A 13,220-nucleotide genomic window follows, 5' to 3' on the forward strand; every position below is an offset into this window, starting at 1 on the left:
AATTGAGTATTTTGGTCTAAATAACCCAAAATGTGATGTCCACATATGTGGACACCAGGTCCTAGGAGGTTAAGGCAGAGCAGGATGAACTGTTGAGTAGCCTTTAAATGCATTTGGGTTTAGTAGAATTTCATTTTAAACTAAAAGGCAGAAAGATTAAACGCTAACCAAACCAAAATATATTTACACAAAATGCCCACTTTATTAGCCGTTCAACTGCCCATTAATGCAAATATTTAATCAGTCAGTCACTTTGCAGACAGTCAGTGCATTTTGGCATGTTCGAGCTGACCTGCTAAAGTTCAAACTGAGCATCAAAATTGAGAACAAGGTGGTTTAAGTGGCTTTGAATGTGGCACTATTACAGGTGTGAGGCGAGCTTGTCTGAGTGTTTCAGAAAGTGCTGATCTACACAACCATCTCTAGGGTTTACAACAGATGGTCCTGAAAAAAGATAATATGCAGCTGACGACAGTTCTCTGTGAGAAAATGACTTGTAGATGTCAGAGGTCAGAGTAGAATAGCCAGACTGCTTAAAGCTGATAAAAATAACCACTCATCACAACCAAGCTATGAAGAAGAGCATCACTGAGCACACAACAGGCAGAAGAACAGGAAACTGAGGCTACACAAAAGGACAGTAAAAGACTGGAGAAATGTTGCCTGGTCCAGTGAGGGTCCGATTTCCACTGCTGCATTTGCATCAGAATTTTGCATAAACAACTTTCTGATGCAAATGCAGCAGTGGAAATCGGACTCTCACTGGACCAGGATGAGTAGGATGAATCCCTCCTTTTATTTTGCATAAACAACTTAAAAGGAGGGATTCATCCTACCATGTGTCAAACATTTAGGCTGGTGATGGTGTAATGGTGTGAGACAGGTTTTCTTGGCACACTTTAGGCCCCTTAATACCAAGTGAGCATACACAGTGAGCATACAGAGGCTCCCTGAGTACCTTTTTATGATTTTATGATTACAATGTACCTGCTTTCTGTTGGCTGTTCAACAGGATAGAGTGTCATGTCACAAAGCTCAGATTATCTCGAGCTGGTTTCTTGAAAATGAAAATGAGTTGAATGTTCTTAAAAGGCCTCCACATTTACTATATCTGAATCCAGTGGAGGACCTTTGGGGAGGTGGTGAATAGATGGACGTGCAACTGACAAATCCAACTGTAGTGCTATCACTTCAATATGGACCAAAATCTTTGAAAAATATATTTTCCAGTGCTTTGTTGATTCTCTGCTATGAAAAAAGGCATAAGGTGGAGCTCCCAAGGCAAAAGGAGCTCCACCCTAGGTACTAGGTGTACCTAATACAGTGCCCAGTGACTAATCACCTACAGTCATGGCTAATGATTATGTTTGTTCATTGTTAGAACTGAAATTGATGATTAAACATGTGGTTTACAACAGTGTGACGAAATATCTATCACTAAAACAGCACAAAAAGAAAAACAACTGCAAATTCTCACTTCTACAAATTCTGACACGTTAACTGACAAGTTACAAGAAACTGCTCTAGGGTAATTCCACTGACAGGTGTGAGGTAATCGGTGCCGCCCTTAGGTTGTATTTTAACTGTAAAGGTAAAATAATCCCAATAAATTTAAGTGAATGCTTTTTGTGTTGAGAAAGAATCTTAGCCTGTGTATGCATCATTTCACATTTAGGCTTACTTTTTCCTGATACTACAGAACAGTTTGAAAGTTCCACACGATAAAGCTCAACATTTGATTGATAAACTCTACACCCTGAATTGATCTTAAAGAGAATAAAGCTGTTTACGCAGATGCCCTTTCTCACATGTGGCATATGAGTCTGCTTCAGATGAGTTTTCAGTTATGGGTTCGTGTTTGGAGCACACAGGAGGCAGGTCACATGACAGCCACTTGCTTGCTAAATGATTTAAGACTTAGATGTTTTCTGGCAGCAACTAGTGGTGGAAAAATGCAGATAATGTTTTAGCCACTACGATTTATCATGGAAATGGAAAGATTTTACTATCATGTATATAATTAAAAAGTGAATATGAACCCCCACATTTACTTATCCTAATTAAACTGAATAATCTATATTTTAAGTTGGTCTTACTTGGCAAATCCAATAAAGTCCTCATGGTTAGTGTTTATGTAGGACAGCTCAATGTCAATCAACAGCAGCACCTGCCAAAGAGGGCAAAACATGACGTGTTGTGTACACAAACAAGGCAAGCTTTATAATTGTTCAGGCAAGCTCCATCTCTAGCACCCACCTGGTCTTTGGTTTTGCTGTCTCTCTCTCTGATATAAGTGGTGACAATCCGCTCGGTCTCCTCTCTCAGTCGGGGGTACGAGGTCAGCTGTAGAAAGCACACACACAGAGACACATGCGCTGCTGCAGATTGATGCAGATTACACACGGATACACTGTTACTGCATGCAGGCTCAACACTGTAAAACAATCTGTGTCTCCTTGTAAGCAGCTACACTCAACCAGCGACAGTTAAGTTACACCATGAACACATGTTTGAGGTCAGACAGCTAACACACAACACCTTAGGAGGCATGCGTTAACAAGTCCTCTATCAGCTTGAGATTTTTTCTTATCTATGAAAATGTAACCATATTATAAAACAGCACCGGGTTAATTAACCCCTTCCACTGCACTATAATCTCAAGCTCATAGAGAAACCAGGAAATCAGTGAGGTTAAAAGATAGGAAAGAGGGAAAAAACAGTCTGGAAGAGCATTGTGAGTGTCTCATTGTGGATGTGAATAATGTAGAAAAGGTACACCACTTGAAATATACACAACACCAGCCACAGCTGTGCCATTTTAAGCAGCCACATGTCTTGTGAGAGGGGAATGGATTTGATATTGGTGAGGTAGTGTTAAATCACTAATCCCAGTGATGATGGGCTGAGTGGATTTCAGGATCAGAGTGGGAAGGGGCTCTTGGATTTGTCATTGGGGGTCCAGGGGAGCAGCAGGATGGATGTTCAGCAAAGCCTTCAAGCAGCGGGACACTGACAGGACGAGTTAGTTTATTGAATTTATCTGCTCTTTATCACTATTTAGTCTTAGCCTGTCTGTTTTTTCTCCTTCACTCTTTTGTCCTTTAGCTCTCTCTCCATAACCTCAACATGCCTCTCTGCTATTCATGTTTACCTTTTCAGTGCACTTCCTGATCAGGGTGACAAGCTCGACGACGACCAGGTCAACACATTTCAGACAGGGATCTTTCAGCTTAATGATCTGCTTTTTCACTATAGCTTCAAACGCCAAGTCTGGGGTGAACAGGCCTGTCCTGTAGTGATGCATCGTGGGAGTTGGAGGTTTAATATCAGGAGAAAGAGGAGGAAGTGTTGTATGTGCCATGGTGGGAGAAAAAAGGGAATGGTGATAAAAAAAAAAAAACAAAAGCCCATGTTGGATGGAATAGTTTGGGAAAACAAAGCATTTAAAGAGGGAATGTAAAGATGAAGGTTGAGGAATATGACAAAAGGGAAAAACAGGTGGTTAGTTAGTTCTACTTCATGTTCAGAACAGAAACAAGCTGCAGGTTGATGGCTTCCTGTACATGTGCAAGTTAGCTGGTCGGCTTATATCTTCTTTGTCGCAGTAGAAACACGACATCAAACTGTGTACAGGCAATCACAATAAAGCCTAACAACTTTGGTTAGTCCCACCTTCATAACACAATTTCAACTTGCCCAAAAAGAGTTCCCCCCAGTGTCAGCTATATGTTGGAGTTTCGCGATTGAACAGAAACAATAGCATGCTGAAATTTAGTTCAAAGCAGGGCTTTGATTAAGTATAATCTCAGGAAGCAGCTGTGGCTGCAGACGCTGTCTCGAGCTATTTCTTCAAACCAGGCCTGCAGCTTGTTTTTTGCAAAGAACCTGTACAGGAATGTGTCACAGCCCGTCTATCTCTTACTACACAGCTCCTCAGAAACACCACTCCAATGCACTGCAGTACAGCCAGAACACGTAGCTTTATATTGTTTTCTTCATATCAGAAAACCTCAAAGCAGGATTATAAAATAGTTCTTTAAATTCCTGTTTCAGTTGTGCAATCCAAGAAAAAAATGTCCAGATGCACACAAAAATGGCTACTGTTGGGTGAAAAATTACATCTGGCAGTACAAGCTATGCATGAGTAGCAGTCGGGCAGGCGACCATGCAGTGATACCTTATTGGTGCACTGTCTGACTGTGTTGATGAGCTCCTGGATGACCAGGTCGATGCATTTCAGACAGGGCTCTTTCAGCTTAATGATCTGCTTTTTCACTATGGCCTCAAACGCCAAGTCTGGGGTGAACAGGCCTGTCCTGAAGGACATACAGACAAGACAAACATGGAGACATGGAGTAGGAGACACATGGGAACAGTGTGAAACAGGTACATACACACAGGGAAGGCATGAACGGAGAGTGGAGAAAAACAAACGAGGAAGAGCAGAGGAAAGAAAATAGACATAAGGCTGACAAGCAGCCGAGAGATTACAGGAAATGGTTACAGAAAAAAAGCACATTATAGCCAGCACACAAAAGAGGGACACATAAAGCACGGACAGAAAAGAGGCAAGACAGGTGAGCAGACAAATGTGTGGGTTTTTTCACAGCCTGGCTCAACTTGCCTGACTCCATGGATGTTCTTGATGGCATAGCTGATCTCTTTCCTCAGCTCCTTCTCATCAAACTCCATCTAAGACACAGTGGATTTGATTCATTATGTGTATCATCGGTGATACTTGCAGCCAAACAACAGTAACAACAGTCTAAGAGGCGCTTGTGTTCTTCGGGTAATTCAGGTGCAAATAAAAAATATATGACCTAAAAGAACTCAAAAAAAACAAAGAAAAATAATTGTTTTTGAGAAAAGGGATGATAACACTTGTCACCTTCACTAGTTCAAAGGGAAACCGCTCATGAAAGATACGGTTAATCTTCGCTCCACCAGACAAGTTGGAAGTATCCACTTGATCTCCAGACCCCTCTATACACTTCTCAAAGTCCACACCAAACTGCTGCACCATCCTGCAGGTTTTACAAAATGAATATTAAATGTAATATCCTGTAGAGTTTTCATGCATCTGTGGATCTGGGTCTGTGGAAGTGGGTACTGACTGAAGTAACGCCTTTGTCTTGCGTGCCGGGTCGTCAGGACGGAAGTTTTTGTATTCCTCCACCTCCTTCTCCAGTGATAGCAGCTGGCTTTGGAGTTTACTGCGTAACCCTGGCAACGTGTCGCGGATGTGGTTGGTGAGTTGCTGTAAAGAAGTCACAAAAAAATTGTACGTTTTTATGAACACTTCTGTGCTATAAGTGACTGTCGTTGCCTGATATATGTGTTTGTATAATCAGGTGTGTGTCTCACTTGATTGAGGGACTTCTGGAGGTGTGGTGTACCCATGCGTTCTGCAATGTGCCTGTATGCAGGATGAGACAGGAAGAACTTCCTTTCAGCGGCTAAAGCGGCACGGATGTCTTTCTTCCCATCAATGTCCTTTTGACTGCGGTTCACCACACCAATATAACCTAAAGAAAAGTACAAACAAGGCACCCAGGGAGTTTAGAAGACCAGAACCACATCATTTTTTGATTTGTAGTCACACAAGAAATTTAATGGATTTACTAAAGACCAGACAGAATTCACAAAGTGGAACATCCCCCCACACTTTACTAAAACGACAGCACATGTGACTAAAAAGTTCTTTTGGTTGCTAGGCCAAATATGTTAAAAATTACAAAACTAAATATTATACAAAAAGCTACCTGCAGTTCCTACAAAGTTAATTTCTTAAACTCTGATTAAAACAGTGTTTGTTTTACATCAATTTAAAAAAGAAAACTCATAAAAATACTCTCAAAGACTCAACACACACCCAGTAAACCTCTGTTTGAGCTCTTGCCCTTGGGGAGGAAATTCAGAGCTATTAAATCAAGGACAAACCGATTAAAGAACAGTTTCTTTCCTAAAGTAATTATTCCACCTAATGCTGAACAAATGCCCTTTGACTGCTGTTTTCGAAAGCAGTGGGAAGGCAATGTGTAATATGTGAAAAAACAAGAACACGTGACTATGTTTTATTATGTTGTTTTTCCTTAGTTATTATGAATTTGCTTTCTTTTTATTGCTCTATTCTTCTACTGGACGCATTTCATTTTGTTGCTGTGGAAATGAAAATGACAATAAAGTGTCAGAATCTGAAATAACAGGCAAAAATTGAAGCAAACCTTAAGTCAAAAGAGCCTCTTTGAAACATGAGCTGCAATTCCACCAATCCCCACTAGAGGCTATGCAGTAGCTCTTTTTACCCCTGTATTAAAATGTTCAACTTCTTGTTTATCCTCCTGACAACCAGGCTATTCATTTATGACCTCTGTAATGGACATTTGCTTTTTTGACTCATTTGAGCTACCCTACTAAGTCCTGATGTACTAAATAGAGGACATCCTGGACTTTCCATTGATATCTCATGTGTTTGGGTGGCCTCTTTTAGCTCCAAAGAGGCAGGAAATCACAAGAAAGTTCAGTGGGAAGATTCTTTTGTCCTTGGGTCTCAGGAGGGTGGAGTCAGGAGCAAAATAGATTTGGTCTTTACAGTTAATCCCCCTGTTTTTATGGCAACCACATTATGCTTTATTATGTTTGTGGCTGTCTGAGTAATAGGTAGGTGTCGTGTTGTCTAGCATTTTACCCGAATGCACTCTAAAGAGCTGATGTTCAGTTATTCCAGTAATTAAGTATTAAATAGGATGCTAACTAAAATGATGCTAACTGTGGCTGTTAATTGGCAACACAAAACTGTGTAAAACAACATCCTTTTACAAAGGAAAGTAATCAGCCATCTTTAAATGCACACTTAATCGGGCAATTATTTTGTATCATTATTAATATTAACTTCTATTTCATTGGTTAATGCAGCTTAAAAACTGTGTATGGAATCATCAGTCAAATCTGACAAATAAAATAAGATAAAATAACATTTTAAAAAAGCTTAAACATGTGGCTGACTTGCATGCTGCTACCGTTCATCTTATGCACAGGCTAATCCATATTCCAAAGGCCACTGCAGCAACCTAGGTTCAAGTTTATCACAGATTTTTTGCTCCATGTTTGCTAATTTTGCCTAATTCTTTCCCTCCTGGTAGTTCTTTTTCCGCCTCATTCAATTCATCAATTAATTTGGGATTATTTGAGAGACATGCCTCTATCTTAAAATATCTCTGGCTGTTGTCCCAATATAGTCATGCGAGGTTTAAAGAAAACAACAATATAGCAAAACCTGTTGTCCACAAAACAACAGGTGATACTGCTGTGGGTATGGCGTGGGAGTTTTAATGCTTTGGTTTTGTGTCCGTACCTCTGCGGAGCGGCAGAAGTTTGTTTTCCAGGATGTCTCGTGCATCTGTCCCCTCGTCCATCAAGTCCAACTTTGTGATCACACCAATGGTCCGCAGCCCTGAAGAAAAGTCGTAATTATGTTTTAGCATTCAGATAATCTCAGAATGATTTCAAATAAAAACTTATTGTCATCAGCATTAATAACTGTTGAGTAACAAATAATTTGCAGTTGCTGTACAATCCCTGAAGTTGCTGCAAAAATTATACCGAAAAAGTTACAAAAAGAAATATGTAGATGTGTGTAGGTCCACATATTCTGAACATTGGCTTACCCTGAGGGTCCACCTCCTTTGCTATCTTGAGGGCATCTGAGTTGGCCAGGTCTGTGTTTGCAGGGGTAACAGCCAGGATCAGACAACTCTCCTTAGTGATGAACTGTAGCAACATGTCTCTGATCTGATGCTCAATGTCCTGGGGTTGGTCACCGACAGGCACTTTAGTCATCCCCGGTAGGTCAATCAGGGTCAGGTTCAGCACTGACAGAGAAAAGAGGGAACGGTGAAAGTGATCAGACGGATGTTGAGCACTGGCACTAAGAAGGCTGAGTTTGTAAATGTGTGTGTGGTACCATTAGGGGAGTAGACACGGAGGTTGATGGGGATAGGAGAGATGCCTTTGTTGGATCCAGTGAGACGGTCTGTTTCCGCTTCGATCTCCTGGCGAACCTCATCAAAGTCCACAAACTTCCTTCCTTTACAGTGCAAGAACTCTGCATACTCTACATGGAGATAAACAAGTTTTAGACGGCAAGGAGAAAACCGAATGGACTGGAAAGAAACGGCACAAAGTAACACAGCTGTAAGATGTAGTGAGTGAAGCTCAATTAGTGGCATAAATGATGCAATTATTAAACCTGTATTGATATGGATTTAGAGTGCAGGATTGTAAACGCAAAACAATCCTGTGTGGTACATTTCTCCAGCTTTCTTCAAGAAAGACCAGATTTTCAAGAACTACTTCCTAACAACTGAGAAACAACTTGCCTGCTTTACTGTTAACCAGCTGGAGGATGAGAGGGCGACGGGTGACGATGCCAGATCCTCTGGGCAAAAAGTCCCTGAAGGAGAGAAGCAGGTAAAGTTTAACACAACAAGTAATGTTTAATGGACAGGCTTTTCTTTTTTCTTTTTTAGTTTCATACAGCGTTTACAGCACTTATGTTTTTTGCATTTCTTATTCTATTATAATTTATAATTCCTTGTGTTTAGTAATATATTTTACATAGCACTAAATCTACTTTTTTTATTTGTTTTGTAACATTTTTCTGTCTTATTATCAGCTTGTGCGGCATCGGTGAAGTGATCTTAAAACCGGCAAATAAAAGGTGCTTTACAAAAAGGGCTTGACTTATAAGTAAATACAACAACAAAAAACATCAATTTCATTTTTAAACTATATCAAAATCCTACATATTTAGCATCCCCTACCAAAATAAGAGTTCATGGTGTAAAACAGCTTTCATATACCATTAACTGGAAATGCAGGCCTCCATCTGAGGTTTTGCATTATTAATGCAAACCCAAGATTGACTTGCATCCCTGTTCAATATAAATAGTGCAAAGACAAACAGATGTCTCCCACTGTTTGCCCTTCTCATTACATACACATTCATCACAATGGAAACTCCTGTCCGATAGAATCGTGATCATTTCCAGGTCACCGACTACACATCTCTCTGGGCCATGAAAATATGTCCTTATCTGTTTTTCTGTTTGCATGCCCAGCCAGCAGCAAGGTCCACGTTTTATTGTAAGGTAAATAAGCCCCACGCACTAACATATAATGATTTGAAGCTATACACATGTATACAGCCTCTGCTTGTACTCATTGCTGACAGTGCAGGGAGGAAATTGCACAACTGTGGACCCATCCTGTTTTTTTCTCTCTCTTCCTGTCACTTATGAAACCACAACATGAATCGGTTGAAGCAGCGGGTCGTCTAAACTGGAATTGCAAAGGACACTGCTAACTGTTTTCTGTCCTCTAAACCAAGTACAATTTAAAAAAACAACAACTGATGATTTAGTCCACCAACACAAAATTAATCATGAACATTTTGCATTATGATAATCTTTTCTTTTCTTTTTTTTAAACAAACAAAAATTTAATTTTGGGGGGTAATTTTACATTATAGCAAAATGTAAAAGGAACATTTTTTTCCCATTTAGTGGAGAACTAAAATAAGGGAAACTTGTCAACATTTTATAAACAATAAAATAAAACAATAAAATAGAAAAAAAACCCTACATCAATAATCGAAACTGTTAGCCGGATGTGTCTGACAAAAACTAACTTCCACCTTCGTAAAACAAGTAAACACCCCAATCTCAAAACGCAGTGCTTCATCTCTGAATGTCAGTGGAGCAACTAACAAACATGAAAACAGCTCTGTACTCTTCTGTGGGTATCTGGTGGTACCCAGTGTGTCATATACACATGACAGTGCAGCTGGTGACATCACTGATGACCCCAGCACAAACACATCAATGCCTCTACTGTCTCCCTCGGCCACTGCTTGGGACTTGGAGACAAAAGGAAACGGGGAAAAAGGAGACATGGCAGCCTAATCCACATTCCCGATCTCTTGAACAACAAATGAAATCATTTGGACATGTAGTCGATTAAAGTGGTCCTGTTACTTTATTACTAAACTCAAACTGTGGATTAGGCCCCTATAACTGCATTACGGCCATGTCACATTCCCCTTCCGGATTTTGTTTCAAGCTATGTCAATGTGTTTTTAATGTAAAATACTGATTATTTTACACAACGTAATAAAGCGAGCAGAGTGCCTCAAACATATGGCAATAATGTAACAGCTGTTTTACTGCTATTTATCATCAAGAAGAATCATACACTGCTTACTGGAATTCCTTCTAGCTCATTCATCAGCCTCACAAAGAAATTCAACAGTGCTTAGCATGCTGAGAGGGCAGAGTCAAGGCATTTTCAAATATATACGATGGGTGTAACTGTCTCATAATAAATGATCAATCCACGATGACTTCATCATAACTGCTAACAACCTTTACATACCTCACCCTTGAAAGTAAAACATTTACCTGACCTGTGTAATTTGAGGACTATGAAGCTATCTTTCTTTTCAGAATGAGCAGTCTCAAGGAAAACAGCCTTTGTAAATGTTTGACAGAATGGGCCTAATAGGAAGCAATGACTGGAAAGAACAGTGGACACAGATCTAATGAGAAAGTCACATTCTTGACTGTATAGTTCAAGAACATGGACGCTAAGACGAAAGCTTTTATTTTTTTTATTGCACTTTACTTTAACACTCGTTTTGTACCAGTTCTGCCAGTCACTAAACAAACAGCTGTGTTCTTGCGTAAAATGCGTAATTATCGATCGTGAATAGCACAGCTCCATAATGGAAATAATCTGTTGGAAAACTGGGAGGCTCCGACACACAGACGCGTAACCAAGTGTTTAGCTGGCGACTTTTACGCAAAAGCTCTGGGTTGTTTTTATTAAAGGAACAACGAGAGACTCCTGCCAAAAAATGAAAGTTAAGCTTCAGTGTCAGTTTGAGCCAATTCTACATATTAACGGTACAACCTCCCAACGAAATTCTCCAACACGGAACTCTTCCCTGCACTCTGACCGCCGACGACCGCTATCTGAGGCAGGTCCAAGTTGCAGGTCTGGCCGATAGAGCTGAAGGCGTCTTGGAGCTTGTTGATGAGGGGAATCAAGTCTTCCATTCCCCGGTTTCCCATAGCTGCAGCTCGGTCAGCTCAGTGGGCTTTATTCTGCTCTCCTCCACGGTCAAACAGGAGCCAAGAGGGTCTCTTGTCCAGCAAACCAAAAGTTCCCAAATGGCAGTGCAGTCTGTCACAGGCTCGGGGAGTTTATTTCAGTACGACACGAGAGAGCTAAGAGTCAGAAGTCCCACCAGCCTTTAGTAAACTCGCAAGAGTCTTAAATGTGTGATCGCATGATAAAAGTCGCCACATTAAACTGAAAACTTCTGTCATCATCCGGTCAGGCGACACCCAGCCTCCGCCGGAGATTGTAGCTCCGCCTGGAGCGTCATTTTGGTCAGTTATTGGTCGTTTGGGATGTCTGTCAGTGTACACATACATATGTCATCATTTTTATGACAGAGCACAGTAGTTTTTGAACTTTGACAAATTAGAAAAGAGACTTATATTATTCATAAAAACACTCGTTTCACCACTGGTACTAAGAAACAACGATTTTGAATTTCAAGTTAAATTCCTAAACAGTATTTTTCTTTGTTTTGTCTGTAATGTTTTTGCTTTATTTAATTTTATTTACAAGGTTGACTGTACTTTTTGTCTCTTTAATGAAATTATTTTAGGAGCATCTGCAGTGAGACTCATAACTTTCTTATGTAAACAATAAATTTACTTACATCCCCAGAAGGAATAAACATTTTATTAACAACAACCCTTTTCTTTATATTTCGTTATTTCAAAGAATCTTACACAAACTGCTTTGTTTTATGAAGCACTTTCTCTACTGTATTTACCACATTAATTTCCTTTGTCTTTACTTTTCAGCGAATACAAAAGAATAAAACAAAACACTTACTTACTATGACAGACTGTTACAGAGAGGTATTTACAGGCAATGTGATAGTGAATTATGATATGGTTCATACAATGAAGCACACGATAACAAATACAGTTATCTACTTATAAGCAGCTGATCACCAAAGAGTCCACAAGAGGGAGTTGCAGAGCAAAATAAGATACAAACACTGAAATGCTCGGTGGTCAAACGTAAAACAGGAAATCATAACTGCATGCTTGAATTATAAAAACAAATAGGATAAAAATCATAACAAGACACAAGGAAAAGCTCATCGTAGTTTAAATATTAATTTATCTTAAAGAAATGGAAACTAAACATGTTTTACTCCATGTCAAATTGTGTGTGGTTTATTCATCAGCTGCACCTTCAGGCACTGCCAACCTCTGAACTGTATTAAACTGTTCCATTAACTACTACTGAAAAAGAAACAAACCGGGAACTATTTCTTAGGAATATTCATTTTCTTAATCAGTGATCAGATATTTAAGTGATGATACCCTTTCTAAATATTGTAAACTACTTTTTGACCAATTACTTGTTTAAAAAACCCAATAATTTATGTTCTCATTTTTGTGACACTGAAGTGTCGACCATAGCAAATTTAAATTTTTACTAAAAACCACTAACTGAAATCAGACGTGTATGCGACCTAAATATTTGTAATTGTAATAACTGTAATATTTAAACCACATTTCTATAGTTACACCTGAAGTGCTTCAACCTTTTTCCTATTATTTTAAGATTACAGATAGTATCTATGCATAGAGAATATTCAGCTCCTTCACAGCATCACTATATTATTGCTCCCCTTGTCTTATAACAGTTGAATAGAGAGTTGTCTCAGGTGCTTGATTACTGGTAGCACTATGTCCCCTGCCAGCGGAGCTATTTTTCTTAGTGTCAGGAAGTGTTTTTCCACCAGTGTGGAAACCCACAGTGGTATACTGAAGCATGTCTGCAGAAGGACTGATGACATCTTGTCCCATGGGAGTAGAGCCATTTTCACTAGTGACAGGAAGCATTCTTTCATCTTTTTGGAAATCCACAGTGGCATAGTGGACTATGTCTGCAGGAAGATTGACATTGGTATCCTTCTGAAAGTCAACATTAGCATGGTAGACCAGGTCTGGAGGAGGGCTGGTAACAGCACAAACAGAGGGCAGTGAGCTATCTTGCTGTCTCCGTATGTTAATCTCTTCATATTGATGATCTCCAGTATTTCCCTGGGGGAGCAATGAAGAGCAATGGTG

General features: G+C 39.7%; 2 protein-coding genes across 5 annotated transcripts in view; both read right to left on the reverse strand.

Moving 5' to 3' along the window:
• Positions 1 to 11,423, reverse strand: part of dnm2b (dynamin 2b) — a 24,140-nt gene extending 12,717 nt beyond the window's left edge. For 3 of the 4 annotated variants that reach the window (XM_005743680.1, XM_005743678.1, XM_005743677.1), the window contains exons 1-12: positions 10,969 to 11,423; positions 8,379 to 8,452; positions 7,964 to 8,113; positions 7,668 to 7,871; positions 7,355 to 7,453; positions 5,365 to 5,525; positions 5,115 to 5,257; positions 4,889 to 5,024; positions 4,625 to 4,692; positions 4,178 to 4,316; positions 2,257 to 2,343; positions 2,097 to 2,167 (exon numbers count right to left, since the gene is read on the reverse strand). In XM_005743680.1, coding sequence (XP_005743737.1) covers positions 2,097 to 2,167; positions 2,257 to 2,343; positions 4,178 to 4,316; positions 4,625 to 4,692; positions 4,889 to 5,024; positions 5,115 to 5,257; positions 5,365 to 5,525; positions 7,355 to 7,453; positions 7,668 to 7,871; positions 7,964 to 8,113; positions 8,379 to 8,452; positions 10,969 to 11,129 — 1,493 coding nt within the window. In that variant the 5' untranslated portion in view covers positions 11,130 to 11,423. Of the gene's footprint in view, positions 1 to 2,096; positions 2,168 to 2,256; positions 2,344 to 3,151; positions 3,291 to 4,177; positions 4,317 to 4,624; positions 4,693 to 4,888; positions 5,025 to 5,114; positions 5,258 to 5,364; positions 5,526 to 7,354; positions 7,454 to 7,667; positions 7,872 to 7,963; positions 8,114 to 8,378; positions 8,453 to 10,968 lie in introns of all 4 variants that reach the window. The other variant, XM_013913492.1, reaches the window with a different exon arrangement.
• Positions 11,424 to 11,583: 160 nt separating this feature from the next.
• Positions 11,584 to 13,220, reverse strand: part of LOC102206882 (uncharacterized) — a 5,652-nt gene continuing 4,015 nt past the window's right edge. Inside the window, exons 5-6 of the mRNA XM_013913481.1 lie at positions 12,906 to 13,096; positions 11,584 to 11,595 (exon numbers count right to left, since the gene is read on the reverse strand). Of these exons, the coding sequence (XP_013768935.1) occupies positions 11,584 to 11,595; positions 12,906 to 13,096 (203 nt within the window). The remainder of the gene's footprint in view (positions 11,596 to 12,905; positions 13,097 to 13,220) is intronic.

This window comes from Pundamilia nyererei, unplaced genomic scaffold, assembly GCF_000239375.1.
Source record: "Pundamilia nyererei isolate P.nyererei 1_Seehausen unplaced genomic scaffold, PunNye1.0 scaffold00134, whole genome shotgun sequence".
Taxonomy (NCBI): Eukaryota; Metazoa; Chordata; class Actinopteri; order Cichliformes; family Cichlidae; genus Pundamilia; species Pundamilia nyererei.